This window comes from Callorhinus ursinus, unplaced genomic scaffold (genome assembly GCF_003265705.2).
Source record: "Callorhinus ursinus isolate GAN/ISIS: 27379988/994484 unplaced genomic scaffold, GSC_fseal_2.0 scaffold106, whole genome shotgun sequence".
Classification (NCBI taxonomy): Eukaryota; Metazoa; Chordata; class Mammalia; order Carnivora; family Otariidae; genus Callorhinus; species Callorhinus ursinus.
The window spans coordinates 1,046,491-1,062,342 of NW_027397168.1; the positions used below are offsets into that span (position 1 = coordinate 1,046,491).

The 15,852-nt window shown below is 60.9% G+C and overlaps 1 protein-coding gene across 2 annotated transcripts in view; it reads right to left on the minus strand.

Moving 5' to 3' along the window:
- The window catches only part of ZNF787 (zinc finger protein 787), a 22,668-nt gene that overhangs the window by 6,290 nt on the left and 526 nt on the right, over window positions 1–15,852 (minus strand). Inside the window, exons 1-2 of one of the 2 annotated variants that reach the window (XM_073889378.1) lie at window positions 15,349–15,655; window positions 3,327–3,415 (exon numbers count right to left, since the gene is read on the minus strand). In XM_073889378.1, coding sequence (XP_073745479.1) covers window positions 3,327–3,405 — 79 coding nt within the window. In that variant the 5' untranslated portion in view covers window positions 3,406–3,415; window positions 15,349–15,655. Of the gene's footprint in view, window positions 1–3,326; window positions 3,416–15,348; window positions 15,656–15,852 lie in introns of those variants that run through there. The other variant, XM_025848816.2, reaches the window with a different exon arrangement.

The window sequence follows — 15,852 nt, forward strand, 5'->3', positions numbered from 1 at the left end:
GGGCACACCTGGGGCTGGGCTGAGGGCGTGTGCAGAACGACTCAGGCCTTGGCGGTGGTCAGAAGACATGCCATGGGTCCCCCTCTGCCTCCTTGTCATGGAGTCACCCGAGGCAGGAAGACACAGGGCGGGGAGGCTCCAACTTGTGGGGACAGAGAGAGCTGGAAAGTCCTTCAGACCACATCCTGGCTGGAGCCCGCCATGCCCACCTCCTCATCTGCACCTGAGGCCCCACCACCCAACCCGTGGTCTCCCAGGGGCCCTGAAGCAAAGCCTTCCCTAGGGAAGGAGCCTCGGGCCCACAGTCGCCCATGGCTCCTGAGGGGCTGGCTGCCTCCAGGCAAAGACAAGGTACCCCGGGTCTCGGGGCTCCTTCCCCCACAGCAGCCCCAGAAAGCTTTCCAAAGCACTCCCGAGCCCCCAAGGAACGCCCTTCTCCCTGGGGTGACATTGCTGGGGCTGCCCACGGTCAGTCCCCTCTTCCTCACCAGAAAAATCCCAAGCAGAGGGCTGACCTGGGATAAGGCAGCCATGGTGACCCTGAAGCCACCTCCTAGGTCACACGTCCCTGATCAGGATGCACTCGGGGTTGCCACGAAGAGAGGCTCCAGGAGCCAGTTCTGCCTCTGCCCCGCCCCCTGCCCTGTCCTGCATCTTCAGCAGGTGCCCCGCAGGACATGAGGGCCAGAGCTGAGGTGCCACCTCAGGCGTGTGGCCAGGACAGCACACACAAAGCCGCCCAGAACAGGATGACGGCGGCTCGTGGAGAAATGGCTGAATTGACCCACCCTGGAGGTACCCTGTGTGCAGCCTGGCGTCCCAGATGGCTACACACTGTTCCAGTTACAGCCACGACCGGGAGGGCTCTAACTAGTCCCAGCTCGCTGCCGCATCCCCTGCCTCAAGCCGTCTGTGGGGCCTCCAATCCACAGCCAGCCGCGGTCTTCTCCAGCCAGCGGCCCGCACCTCCCGCAGTGGGCAGCCCCTTCCTTGGCGAAGCCTCCCTGCCCCCGACGAGATGGGCCCTTTGGTGAGGTGGTCTCCACGGCAGTCGCCTCTGTAACCACCACCAGTCTGTGGGCCCCGTGGAGACAGGGGCCTCGGCCTCAGGCACACTGTCCCCAGCCCCTCACCCGCAGGATGGGCACATGGGCAGAGCTTGCCTCCGTGCCGCGGATGGCGTGCGGACTCCAGGCAAGGTGCGCAGTGCGGGGCACAGGTATCACTCCCGGCCAGCCAGGACCGCGCGCCCATCTCAAGAAGCTCAGGCTGGGGGCTGTGGACAGGGGTGGACGCAGGGACCAGGTGGAGGTCAGTGCAGGGCGGCCGTCCAGGCGCCGGGCGGGCTCCGTGGCCACATCCAGAATGTACTTTGTGAGTGGACAGTCAATGGTCCAGAAATCCGATGGGGGGACCCCGGGGAGCCCCCAGGGTCAGCTGGGCCATGAGGCTGCGACTCAGGGCTCTAACAGCACTTTCCACCTGCCATCTTCAGACCCCGGGCCAGGGGGATGAGCCCGCCCCGCCTGCCTTCTCCCAGCTTCCGCCCCGCTCTCGAGGGGGCCAGCACGGACACCAGCCCCTGTCCTGCAGGCCAGAGCTACCCTGCACGTCAGGCTGCTGTCTCAGGGCAGGAGTCTGGCACGGTCACCCCACAGGAGGCCCCACACCCAGGCGGGCAGCACCCCCCGGGGCAGGCCCAGAACCATGGGATGCACGGCCGCTTAGAAGCATTCAGGCACAAGGCCCGTGAGCTGGGACTCAAAAGGGCACGGCCCCCAGCAGGGGGTGGGGGTGGCTGGAGCAGGGACGTCCAAGAGTCCAGCAGATCCCCTCGGGGGAGAACAGGCTCAGAACAGCAGGCTGGCCGAGGGGGACGTGAGAACCCACCCGTACACTGTACAGGTTTGATAAGGAGGACAAGTTAACGGAGGACTCGGAGGATTACCCCTGACTTACTCCAAGGCAGAGGTACGTTTTGGAGAAAACGGGGGTTGTTAACTCAGACTGGGTGTTTTGTTGGGCGAGGTAAGTGTTTTGTAGCTGTCGTTTCGTTTTTGCTCTTAAAGAGCCCGCATCTGTCGGAGGACCTACGGGTGCAAAGACAGGACATCTGGGATGTTCTTTAAACTCTCTGGGGGGGAGAAAAGGGTGCAAACGGAGAAATAAGACTGGCAAGGGGTCTCTAACCCTGAAGCCGAGTGCAGGCAAAGTCATGACGTGACTGAGCTCGGATGTTCCCATGATACTCAGACTTTTAAATTAATTCTAAAAGGGCTAGAAGACCAAGGACGTGCATCGGGGGGAGCGGGGGAAGCAGGCCCAGAGGGGCACAGTGGGGAAGGACGGGCATGGTCCTCCCCACGGAGGGCAGCCGGGTCAGAGTGAGCACGGAGCCCCCACGACTCAGTGTCCTCCTTGGTAACCAAGGCCATCCCGGCCTGCCTGCACGGAGCTTCTCTTCTCTCTCCTCTGGGTGATCTTACATTAATGCGTAGGGGGAGGCCAAGAGACTTTAAAAACCCTCCCCCCAACCATGGGGTGCAGGTCCCCGTGGCCCTCCTCGAGGATGACTGCGGGATGCCGGCCCCCAGGCCGAGACCCAGCGCCCGTTCTGTACGGGAAGTTTTACCGGCATGTGGCCACACCCACTCACTTCCATACTGGCTGGCCGCCTTCCCGCTGCAACGGCACAGGGTCTGCAAAGCCAAAAATATCTCCCCTCTGGCCTCTACAGTAAAAAACACATTTGCTGACTCCACGCCGGCGTAACACCCGGCACGAAAACACACCAACAGCAGCATGAAAGCCAAGTCCATGCTTTATTTCTCGGGTGCCCTACAGGAAAACCCCCGGGGAAGGAGTGTCTCGGCAAGCAAACCTCGGGCCCCGTGTGCTCAAAGGTGAGTTTTATTTAACCCAAATAATGCTTTATTAAACACAACAGGGTACCAATAGTGAAAAAGTGGAAGATTTCCCCTAAGAACCCAGATTCTCAGCTTTTCCCCCCACAACTGACACACATCACACCCTCCTCTGTGGTCCTGCCAGCCTGGCCCCGTGACGCCCACCCCGTCTACAGCTTCTCGCTTGAGGCCCCTGCGGACCACCCAGGAACAGGGCAGGGGGCCAGGACGCTGGGGGAGTGAGGGGGCTGGGCTGTGAGGGTGCAGAGGACGGGCAGGCAGAGAGAAGTGGCCCCAAAGGGCACCCATGACCCTCTGGAGGAAGGAGGCATCAGTCCCGAGCCACAGGAGCAGGGGAGAAAGAAGCCGGGGTCCAGGAGGGCTACGGGACCAGCTGAGACCTGCCCGAGGCCACCTCACCTGGGTTCTCGTGACTGGCCATCTGCTGGTCCTCGGAATCCAGCGGCCCCGGAGACCAGGCCTCTTCCCGCAGCTCCATGTCTGGGTCCCTGTGAGAAGGGGAGGAGATGGAAGGACAGAGTTTACAGGACGCCAGACTAGACGGAGGGCCCCAGGACGGCGGGCACCACGTCGGCTCCAACCCATGCTTGAGCTCCGAGCACCCAGCTCGGCCCTGGCAGGCCAAAGGCGCACGCAGCAGGTCCCTGAGGGGCAACAGGGAAACGGCCTGCACCTCCGCCTGCACGGGACACCAGCCCAAGGCCACGCACCACCTGGGGAAGGAAGACTGCACCGGGGCTACAGCCACCCGGCCAGGCTCCTGTCCCAGCTCCACCACTCACCAGCCAGAGCCCAGGGGGACACTCCATCCCCTGCCTCAGCCTCCCCCGCCGCCGCCCGGCGCCCAGATTGCCAACACCGCAGACACGTCTGATGTGCCATGAGGTTGAAACAAGACGAAGCACAGAGGCAGCTCTAGCGCCAGAGCCCACCCCCGACGGAACAGTGAAGCCGACTGACACGGGAACGCAAGCCCTCTAAGGGGTTCACGCATTCAGGTCTCCGAGCAGGACCCCACACTGGGGTCCGGGGGAAAGGAACCGACCCTCCAGGGTTATCTGCACCCAGAGAGGCAGCCAGACAACCTCGGCTTCTGGGGAGGGAGGGGCAGGCAGAGCACTTTCTGCGGCCTCTGTCCCTGTGGATTTGCCAGATCTGGAGGCTTCAGGAAATGGAACGCTATGTCACTGGGTGTTTTGTGTGTCTTCTCTCACTCAGTGTAATGTTTTCAGGGCTCGTCCGCACGGTAACACGTGTCCGAATTTCCTTCCTTTTCACGGCTGTACAACACTTCACTGTATGGATGGACCACATTCTGTGTGTCAGTTCACCCGCCGACGCAGATGGGCGTCTAGGCTGTTTCCACCTCGGGGCTGAGGAGTAAAGCCGCTATGAACAGCCTGAGTGCACGTATCGCATGGACATGTTTTCATCTCTCCACTGCCCATGCCACCCCATGCAACGGGCCGTGCTGGGGAGAAACCTCTCACCTCACTGGCCTCAAGGGACAGGTTCCCACCCACTCACCAGCATCCTGGGAGCAATGCCATTTGGCAGGGCCTGGCTCTTGGGGCAGACAGCCCAGGCCTCCCCGTACTGCCCCTTCGGGCCTCCATGCTACCCTGAGGCGAGGAGCTGGGCAGGGATCTCCCCTGTGTTTGGAGTTGGCAGGCAGCATAGGGAGACCTAGGCAGGCACCCGGCCCCAGGTGGGTTCGTCAGTTCTGCGCCGCACCAGAGCCTGGCACTGGGGGGACCCTTGCTGTGGCGTCACTCTCTGGCAGGAAGCCTGCAGGTGGGCAGGACTCCTGGTAAGCAGCTACGCAGCATCCCACACACAATCGACTGAGACCTGGTCCCTGAAGCTGAGTGCACGCAGCTCTGAGCAAACCTCCAGAGTCCTGCATCCCCCCTCCTGAGCACCTGCAGACGAGCACCTGCCAATGGCAAGCATCTGCCCGTGGCACAATATGCCAGACCCACTTCTCTTGAATCCCCCACTGACAGGGAGCTCACCACCACCCAGGCACCGAAGGGAACCCATTCCACTGCTGGAGGAGCGTGAACCTGCCCCTCAGTAACCTCCACTGACCTCTGAGAGGAACTCCGAGAACCTGCCTGTAATAAACACTCACAGACACCGTGAGCCATTCCCTCTGCCGACACATTTCCCAGGTGCAGGCCCTGTTCTACGCAGTTAAGACGCCGTTAACGCATTCAGGTGCACCACAGCCCTCTGAGCGGACAACACTGTCACCCATCACGCAGATGAAGAAACTGAGCCATTAAGTGGCCGAGATCTGAAGGCAGATGGCACGCAGAGAACTGCGAACACGGGTCATGCAAGCCGGGTCCTTGGGACCAGGAGACGTGGCAGTGACCAGGGCAAATGCTCACTCAAGCAGCAATGTCCCACAAGCCAAACCTGGATGCCGGGGTCCCATTATCCGGCCGCCGGCCCCGGCTCTGCACACCCTGCACTGACGTGCTGTGAACGGCCACCATCCCCACGTCACAGCAAAGGACATGGGGTCACAGTGAGGTCAAGGAGCAGGGAGAGGATGCCAACAGTGTCGCTGCAGAGTCCTCGGTCCCAACTGCTCTGCCATCCTGACACCCAACCAACCGTCAACAAGGACCTAGAAGAGCACGGGGCACAACCAAACAAAGCCAGGCCTGTCTGGGGGACCAGGAGGCCACACTGGCAGACACTGAACAGGGGACGGGCGGGAGGCGAGGGCCTGGCAGGAAGACTACAAGTGGCCCCTGGTTGGAGCCTGCAGCCAAGGCCCAGGCCTCCTCACGGCAGTCCCTGCCACTGACCACGACAGGGAGCTACCATGGCGTCGCGCCAGGTCGGCAGGACACACCCAGGGGTGCCCTGTGCAGGTTTTCGCTCCCACGCATCGTCACGGCCCCCACCGTGACACAGGAGCACCTGCCCGGCCTGTCACAGGCTCCCCTCCACACAGGGCCCTTATCCGACTGGCTCTTCATGTTGGCCTGATGAAAAGACAAGGCGGGGGTGTCAGCAGCCCCGCAGGTGCTGCCGTATGCAAGATGGCACGATCCTTTCCTCCCCACCGGTCCCCATCACCCCCACCCCACAGGCACGGGGGTCTCCCCAAGGGCCAGGCGTTGCTCGACACCGGGGAATGTGGTGTGGTGAACAGGCCACAGCCCCAGCCGCGTGAGAGAGCCCTGCCAGTGATGAACAAGCATCTGAACGAAAAAGGCCATTTCAGACGATGAAGTTCAAGGAAGATATGCACGGAGGGGAGGGAAGGAGGGGAGGGGTGGGGAGGGCAGCTGCCCCAGGAGGTCAGCGGAGGATCTCCCAGAGGGAAGAGCCACAGAAGCAGGTCTGCACGGGAAGCGTGGAGCGGGAGGGATGCAGGGACAGCAGGTGCAAAGGCTCTGCGGGCCCTGCGGAGAGGCTAGAGATGCAGGGGTGAGAGGGTACTCTCGCAGGGCTTCGAAGGCCAGAGGACGGAGGAGTTGTGTGAAATGTGGTGATCCCTCTGAGGTGGGCGCCACTGCGACGTGTGTTTTACAGACGAGGACACTGGGGCTCACAGACGTAGGTGGGGCCGGTCCTGGAGCTCGCCTGCAGCAACAGCAAGGAGCAACTGGACGGCAGCAGCGAAGGTGGGCAGCCAGGATGCGCTGGCACAGTGCCAGACCCGGGGCCACAGGGACTCCCTGGACCCGGGAGGGTGCGGAGCAGTCTTCCTCCCCGTCTACCCGAGGCATCACCCCCTCAGAGGCCTCCCAGCCCCCAATCTGCCCTACCCTGGGCCTCACTGGGTGCCCAGCACCCACACCGGCGCCAGGCGCCCTCAGGGGCTGAGAACAGGCACATGACGCACCCATGAAGGGGTCGGAACAGAATGGAGGCTCGAGAGACAAATGCAATGCAACTCTGTCCCCCTCGGCCAGCCCACCCTCTGGGACCCCACAGGAAGCCCAGCAAGCCCCCAGCTGAGAGCTGGTGCCACACATAGTTCGGGTGGAGCCTGACAGTCCGGGCTACACCGGCACAATCCGGCCACACAGCTGCGGAGCCACAGACAGGCGCTGGGAGCCCCTGGCCAGGCAACCAACCCCCTTCTCCAGAAGTTAATCTGAGGGGAAACCCAAACCTCAGAAAATACTTCCCGCAGGGGAAAAAAAAGTTCATCACAGCCAGATTTAGAACAGGGAAAAAACTGGAAAGAACCCGTCAGCACCATGTGGGAGAAAGCCCAAGAAAATCCCACAGACGCCACAGCCCCAGAAACAACAGTGTGCCGCCCCCTGCTGATAGCAGGGAGAACGCGTTTAACTTTTTTCATCTTCGTTTTCTCAACTTTTCCAGGTTTTAGAATGAGTAATTACTTCTGTAATAAGGAAAGAGACGAAACGATTCTTTTTTGGACCTCCATAGGACCATGCGTTGCGAAGGGAAAATCACTGGGTGCTGAGGGGGCGATGTGGGGACGCACAGCCCTCGGGTCATACCGGGTAAGCGTGCGGCCGCAGAAACCCTCACGCACGGCTGCTGGGCGCGCAGAACGGCATGGCCACAGTGGCAAACAGCCGGCAGCTCTTCACACGATAAACAGACTAGCTTGTGACGCGGAGACTCCACTCCTAGGTGTACCCCCAGTGATATAAAACCCGCATCCACACGCAGACTCGCACGCGAATGTTCTGGCAGTGCCGGTCAGAGCGCAAACACCAGGGGGAGAAGCCAGTCACAAAGGGCAGCAGAGAGCGGATTCCATCTCTCGGAAACGTCCAGAACAGAGACGGTTGCCGGGGGTTGGGGGTGGGGATGGAGAGGGACTGCTAATGGGTGCAGGGCTTTTTGGGGAGTGATGAGAATACTGTGGAACCAGATGGTGGTGATGGTTGCACAATGTTGTGAATATATTAAAAATCACTAAATTGTACATGTTCAAAGAACGGATTTCACGACATGCAAATTAGATCTCAACTAAAAAGTAAACACACTTTAAGAAATTGTATGGGGCCCTCTGATTACAAGGCCACACCGCTGGATGAAACGTCTCCCCATTTGTGGAGCACTTAACAGAGCCAATTACATCTGCCGGGAAAACAAGGGGCGCCTGGGTGGCTCAGTCGGTTAAGCGCCTGCCTTCGGCTCAGGTCGTGATCCCGGGGACCTGGGATGGAGCCCCGCACCAGGCTCCTTGCTCGGCAGGGAGCCCGCTTCTCCCTCTCCCGCTCCCCACCTCATGCACCCCACCCCCAAATAAATAAAACTTTGAAGAAAAGGAAAAGAAAGAAAAACGAGGTAAGAAAAAGGAAAGACACAGTGCTCACGGGGCTGGGGGCGGCGGGGCTGAGGCGGTGCGCCGGGGCAGCCTGCCCCTCTGCCCTCCTGTGTGTGTGTGGAAACTTGTTTGCTAAGTGGGTGTGCTGTGCTTCCCCTGAACATTAACGTGTAAGTCACTGAGCAGGGACTTCCCAGACCAGAGTCTCTGCCTCAGGCCCACTTCCTGCAGCAAGAAGCCCTTGGCCTGCTCTCCGTCCCCTCCCTGTCCGCCCCCTCCATGTCGCTGTCCTCCCTCCCCGGGAACCCAAGGGCTCTGGGCCCCCCCCAACTCCAGGCCAGGAGGCGGGACACAGGGGCGCTCCTCCTCCGGCTGCAGGATGGAGGCATCAGCGCCTGCCCTGTGGCCACGAGATTCCCAGGTGCTCAGTGGGCAGCGAGGGGGCCTGTGGGTCCGGAGCAGGGCCGGGTCTCCATCAGGGACATCCACCCAGAACAGGCCGCCTTTCTTCCTGAAAGCAGAAGATGGAAGCCGCATGGCACAGGGCCCTCCCTGGACCAGGAGGAAGGAAGGTTCCTCCCTCCAGACCCCAGAGAAAGAAGCCCGTATACACAGACACACAGACACACAGACCTCCTCTCTCCTTCAGGGCCCCCAGGGGCCGCGGTCTCTTCTCCACAACCACCGCCCCTCGCTCACCCCGGTGCAGCACATCTGTGAGTCTCCATCTCTCTTGCTCGGGCTCCCACGTTTGTGGAAATATAATCCGTGTGCTTTTCTCCCGTTAATCTGTTTTAGTCAGTCCAGCCGGAAACCCTAAGAAGGCAGAGGAAAGTCTCCCCTCCCCTCTCCAGGGCACAGGCTGGAGCCGAGAGGGAGTCAGCCACCCGCCTGTAAGCTGCCCCCTGCTCGGAATCGGTTTTACCTGTGTGTTTAAACGGTCACACTTTAAAAGATGTCTAAGTAGCACACTAGATCTTCCATTTTGCTCCTTGGCCTGTAAGGCCCACAATATTTACCTTCTGGGCCATTACACAAAACATTTGCTGACCCTGACGTAAAGGAGTAAGGGCTGCCGAGATGTGGGGGGACACATCCCAGGCCAAACAGACAGGAAAGGCCTGGAGGTGCCGTGCCTCCGATGGGAGGGACAGAGGGGCAGAGGGCAGGCCGGGTGGTTGTGGGGGCCACAGCAGGGATGCTCGTCAGAGGAGGCCCTGAGCTCAGGGGTCAGGGCTCCACAGTCGCCATCCTGAAATCCCAGTAAGGTTACCTTGCATCTGTGTTTTGCACACAAGTGTGATGGAACAAGGAAGCACGCAGCAGGGGCTCGGCCACTGCTCCCCACGAGGCCCAGCAAGTACCCCCAGGGCCAGGTGAGGATGAGGACAGCGCTGGAGCCGGGGACTAACCAGGGGTCCTAGTGAAGAGTTGGAAACGGTGTTCACCAAATGACACCCAAGTGAGGCCTCCAGGCTGACCCTGTGGGCCTGTGGGCCCCAAACCCAGGACCTCAGAGTCGTGAGGGAAGGGCTGAAGCCCCCTCCCCTCCACAGAGGTGCATGCAGGAACACTGGGGTGTGGCCTCAGCCCCTGAGGGGCTCCCACCACGACCAGAAGGCCCCCCACTTGCTCCAGACAAAGCCTGACTATGCAATTTGACCCCTTCAGAGGCCCTGCCTACCCCCACCTTCCCTCCCAGCTCCCCCAGTTCCTGCCCCCCTCTGACCTCCACTCCCCCAGGTGAAGGGTAGGCCTCCCCTAGCCCACCCCAGCCAGGCCCTTGAGCAATCCAATTAGCACAGGGGCTGACAGGGCCCGGCTGCTATTAAGCTTGAGACAAATTATTGTTATTATTGTTGTTATTAGACCCCGCCCACCTCCTCTGGACGCCAGCCCACCAATTAGCCCCTCTCTTTCTTCTGCTGCCAATCTCACCACTTCCCCGCCCCCCGCGCCAGCAACCAGATGCTCCGGCGACTCCTGCAGTCAAGGGCCCTCCTGCACCTGCGCCCCAGGCCCTGCCCTCCAGGACACCCCCCTGCCTTCCCGGTCTCTGGTCTCTCTCACCGTCGGCTCCCCTCCTCCCTCAGAGCCGAGCTCCTGCCCTTACCTACCCCCCAACCTCAAGGTCACCAAAGCCAGTGGCTCTTTAACCCTTGCGCTGCCAGCGAGCAGAGTCCAGCACACACTCCCCTCCCAGCCTCCTCCTTCCCACCCTGTCCACCTTCACCCTGCCTCCCCATGCCCACCCCCCCAACACCCCTTTAAAGTTTGCTCCCCACATCACAGACCGACTCATCTTTTTAAGTCACTCAATTCCAACAGCCCAACTAGAGATGGGCAAAGGATCAGAACAGACACTTCTCTAAGGAGAATACAAAGAGCGGATAAGCACATAACAAAGATTCTCAACCTCATTTGCCATCAGAGAAACATACGTGAAAACCACAATGAGATCCCACGGTATCAGGACGCACATAACAGAAAACACGAAACACTAAGGGCTGGCGAGGATGTGGAGAAACTGGAAGCCCCGTGCGTTGCTGGCGGGGATATGAAATGGGGCGGCCACTGTGCAAGACGGACTGGCAGCTCCCCAGAAGGCAGAGCACAGAATGACCGTGGGATCCAGCAATGCCACTCACGGCCATAAACTCAAGACAAATAAACACACACTCGCGCAAAAATTTGTACATGCATGTTCACAGAGGCATAAATCACGACTGCCAAAACTGGAGACAACCCAAATGCCCATCAGCGGATGAATGGATACACAAACTGTGGTCCGATCCTTCCACGGAACGTTATTCCGTCACACAGGGGATGAAGCATTGACGCACCGCATCCCGGAGGAGCCCTGAACACATCACACCGCGTGAAGGAGCCACACAGAGACCGCGTCGTGCGTGAAGAACGGCAAACCCACAGAGACAGGACACGGATGAGTGACTCCCAGGCCCTGGGGGCAGGGAAAGGGGAGTGGGTGCGGTCTCTCTGGGATGACGACAATGTTCTGTGGGGGTGGGCGCACCTACCTGTGAGCACATCAACCCCCACGCCACTGTGCACTCCGCAGCGGGGGTCGTGTGCTAGGAGACTCACGCCTCCATGACGCCGCTGGAGTCCGCGTCCCTGCCCTGCCTAAACCACCCTGCTGCACGTGCCCACGGCGCGTCACCCCAAATCCAAACCCACCCCTGCACCTCACCCAGCCCCTCAACACCACTGCCCACCTCCCATCTGTGGTCTGTCCTCCACCTGCCTGGCACCTTCTCACCTCTCAAGGGCCCACCCACGACCCGCCCCACGTCACATGGCCGGGCTTCCTTCCTCCCCGGCGTGCACCACCACCTGGAATCGTCCGCCCAGCGCACATGGCTCACTGACAGGAAGCAGCCTGGCACTGGCATCCTTGACTGGATGGGGGCCGCTCTGACCTCAGACCCCTCTTCGGCCTGGGTGGTGATGCCCCACAGCCCCACTGGGGTTGCAGGCAGACCCCTCCGCTCTCCTCACCAGCTCCTACCCACTTCCCTTTCCTGGGGGCGGCTTCACCCCTCGCTCCAGGCCTGAACACCCATCCGTTCCCTGCTCTACCTCCCACCCAGACCACCTCCCACACCCACAGCTGGTCCTGCCAGGCTCTAATCTGTGCTTTCAACACTGAGGACAAGTCAGCAACACCATCAGAACCTTAAGCCCTTTTGGGGGGGGAAAGGGGCCCTCTGATAACTTTTCCCATTTCTTCCACAATGATAATCTGCTTGGATTTTTTCCATCTTATCTCGAGTCAGCTGGGTAGGTCATACTTCCCCAGAACGCAATCTGCGCCGCTTTCGGGTTTTCCAGCACGCTGAAAGAGCTGAGCAAAGCGGTCCCTTATGACCCTGCTCCTCTGCCCCCCCAACCCCACTTTCTTCCTCTTTTCCTCGTCTGGGCTGCCTTCACGGTCCTCCCATGAAGAGGACAACCCCACTTCATGGCCTTCTTTCTCCCATCCACGTCCCAGCTGGCCACGCAGGCCTCACCCTTGCCGTCGGCCACCGCCCTCGTACCCTCGGGGGCACCAACCGCTCCTGCCTCCATTCCCGTGCAGCCTTCCCAGGGGTGCAGTGCACCCCACCCCGGAGCCCAGGCAGGTGGCCAACTCCAGACACCCTGGTCCCCACTCCCTGCTATCTCCAAAAGAAACCAGTTTCTAGAATCCCTAGAACCTCCCTGTACAGTGATAGCGGCAGGCGCGGCAGGGAGCGTGGAGGCCACCTGCCGCCATCCAGGAACACCCAGCATCCAGATCTTCAGACACGTCCGTGAACACTCCTGATTGTTAAGTCTTGGCAAGTAACTGAAAATTGCTTAAACAAACAAACAAAAACATTCTCTAGGCAAAAAAAAAAAAAAGGAAGCATGCCTATAGGCCATGTTACATCTGTCACCCATCGATCAGGCCAGACCCCCATACCCTGGTGGATGTGTCTGCATCCTTCCACGTTGCCCATTCTCCCCATGGAGTTGCTGTCAGGGCCCAGTAAAAGTAGCACCTCCCCCAGGAAGTCTTCCCAGACTTCTCCCTTCCCTCAGCTCAACTGTCCTCTTTTCAAATAACAGACCCCATTCATCAGGCACAGACTACATCTCAGATCCTGCGCACAGGGTGCAGTGGGTTCATAATCCCCACAACCACTGTCAGAGAGGTGAGGACAAGCTCTCCGGGCAGGCGGCCAGAGTCCGACTCAGCCCCACCACCCAGCAGGCATGTGACCTTGGACAAGGTGCTCCGGCCTCTGTGCTCCTAACCCTCACAGGCCCAGCGTCAAGATCAAAGGAGACAATGCATGTGAAGTGCTCAGCCAGAAGCCAGGCACCCAGAACGTGCCTGGTGGCCCCTGACCAGAACTGTTAAAGTTGGGGTTCAGACAGTCCAGTGGCTGACTCAACATCACAGAGCCACCAAGTAGAGGAGCAGAGACTCCAGCCAGGTCGGCCAGCCTCCAAGGTCGTCGTTTCTTTCCTCCTCGTCCTCAGGATGCTGGCACTGGCTCAACTGCCATCATTACAGCCCCAGGTGGCCAGGCGGCGCAGCCCAGGGCCCAGGTCCACCCAGCCAAGCTCAGCCCGGCTGGTGGCTCAGTGGTCGGGAGGCCACAGCTGTCTGTGCTTCTACAACAAAGCCACTGAGACTATTAGTGTGAGTCACCCCTGAAATGAGAGGCTGGGACTCGCAGTGCCCTGGACCAGCCAATGACCCTTCGTGACAACGCACCCCACAGCAGAGAGAGCAAGTCCCCAACCCGATAACCTTTGTCTCCCCCAGACCACAGCCTTGGCCAAAAGAAAGAAGTCAACAAAGCCTGCGGCTTTATGGTGAAGGGCCAAGCTCTGGAATCCCATGCAGACCAGTGCTCCCTGTGCAGCTCTGGGGCCTGGGGCTCCATCCCATGCCCCTGAACCAAGGGCAACCACTCCCATCCCAGCTCCTCTGAGAGCTCAGGTCAGGACCAGGCACAGGACCAGGCACCTGCCAAGTGCTCAGGAAGCAAGTGCCGTCAAATTTAGTCTGTCACCACCAAGAGGCCAGAGCCACAGCTGACTCCTGGAGGCCCCAGCACATGCAAGGCTTTGGGCAGCACGCAGGACAACCGAGCAAGGTTTGGAAGCTGAGATGTGTCTGAGCATGGCTGCCCGGAGAGCTATGTACCCAGAAGCGACTACCAATGGTCCGGCCAGCCAGGCCACTGCTAGAGGCCAAGGGCCAGAATGGCGAGTCCAGAGTTCACCATCATCCTCCCGAGTCCCAGGGTCCTCTTGGCCAATCCCTCCCTGTCCTTCAAGACAAAGGACACACCACCTCCCCCAGGGACATGCTTCCCTCTGGGCACCTGTAATTCTCGGGGGCTGTTCCAGGAAATCGACTCCCTGCTTCTGTATGTGTCTCCCTGACAGGCCTCCAAGCAGCTGCAGGGCAGGAACTGCCACCCAGGGTCACCCAGCTCTGGGTCTGGCACAGGGAAGCCTCAAGAAACGTGTGCTGAGGGACCCTTCTTTCCCACCCCATGGCAGAGTGCTGTGACCATGGTGCCCATGGGCCCAGCACAGGGCCAGGCTTATCCAGGAAATGCTGGACTGTGCTCTCCGCCTTAGGCGAACAAGGAAAGAGGAAAGTTGACAGGTCCATGGTCACCATGCTGGAAGAGACAGGAGCAAGGCCTGACCTAGGAATGCTTGGCTCCAGGGCCCTCCTCACATACCTTACACTCAGCTCTCTTGAGATGTGCTCTGGCTTTAAGAGGAACGCATTAAGAGCTTCCCTACCAAGTCGAAACCAGTATCATTCCTTTTTATCCACATAGACACTGAGATGTTACGCTCATTCGTGCTGCAGAGTCACAAAGTACCAGGTACGGAGCTGGGATGTGAACTCAGGTCTGTCTGACCCCAGCACTCCTAACGCCGCAGTGCTGCTCATGGGCCAGGCATGGTGACAAGCCCTTGGAGTTCTCCCTACCTCAGCTCGCTGGGGTGGGGGTGCGGGTTAGACCTGGAAGGCTTCCAGGGGAAAAAAGCTAAGACAAGAGATAACAAGTGGGAATCTGATCTGAATGCTCTTGGGACTGAGGCAGAAGGCAGGCAGGTGAATGACAGCTGCGTTTAGCCAAAGAGGCTTACAGTCTTAGAAGATAAGCCCGGATCAACAGCAACTGTGCTTCCCCAGAGCAAGGCCAGCCCTGACTGCCACCTGGATCCTCAGCGCTACCCAACGCAGGGCCTGGCACCAGGAAACCACACCAAGTGACCCCCTCCCCGAAACCGCTCTGGACTGGGCTCCCAGGGCCCTCCTGACCTCCCACAAGTCCTCTGGGGAAGGGGAGTACTCCGCGTCCAGGTCCCCGTCTCTGCCCGCCCGCTCCAGGACCTTGTGCATGCCCCTGTCCCTGGTGCCCGGCATGGGGCCGGGCACTAGGGCAGCCTGTGGGTCACTTTTCCGTCGTGCGACGCCGCCATCCTGTGCCTGCCTGACCCCTATCTCCACGAACTGGGGTGTCCCCCCTTGCGGCCGGGGCTGGGCATGGGGACTCAAGCAGCACCGCTGGGCGCCCGGCCACCGTCCTCCCCGGTCCCGCGGGCCACGCGGTGCCTGACCTTGGCCCAGCCACTTCCCCTGCGGCGCACGCGCTTCCTGCCCGCCGCCCGCGCCGGGGCGAATGAATGAGCCTCCCGCCGGGTCACAGCCCGTAATCCCCGGCGGGATCAAAGGCCGCACGAAGCCTGCCCGGGGCGGCAGCGGAACCCGGGCTTCTCTGAAGAGGGGAAGGAGCGGGGAGACGGGGGAAGCAGGCCGGGGACCCAGACGCGCCCCCCGGGCCGCCGTTTCCGGTCAGGCCGGCCCGGCCCGCGCGTCCCCTTCCCCCACCGGGGCCTCAACTTCCCCCGGGAATCGCCACCACTTCCGGCCACGACCTGCCGAAGAGGTTGCGGCTGCCCCACCCCCGAGCCCCCAGCCCGAGCCCCGGCGCTACGCAGGCGCGCTTCCTCCCCGGCGCGGCCCCGGCGCGGCGCCGCGCACGCGCGCTCCCCGCGGCTCCGCCTGGCGCGCCCTCGCCCGCCCGCGTCACCGGCCGCGCGCCCACTCACGCCCCCCCCCCC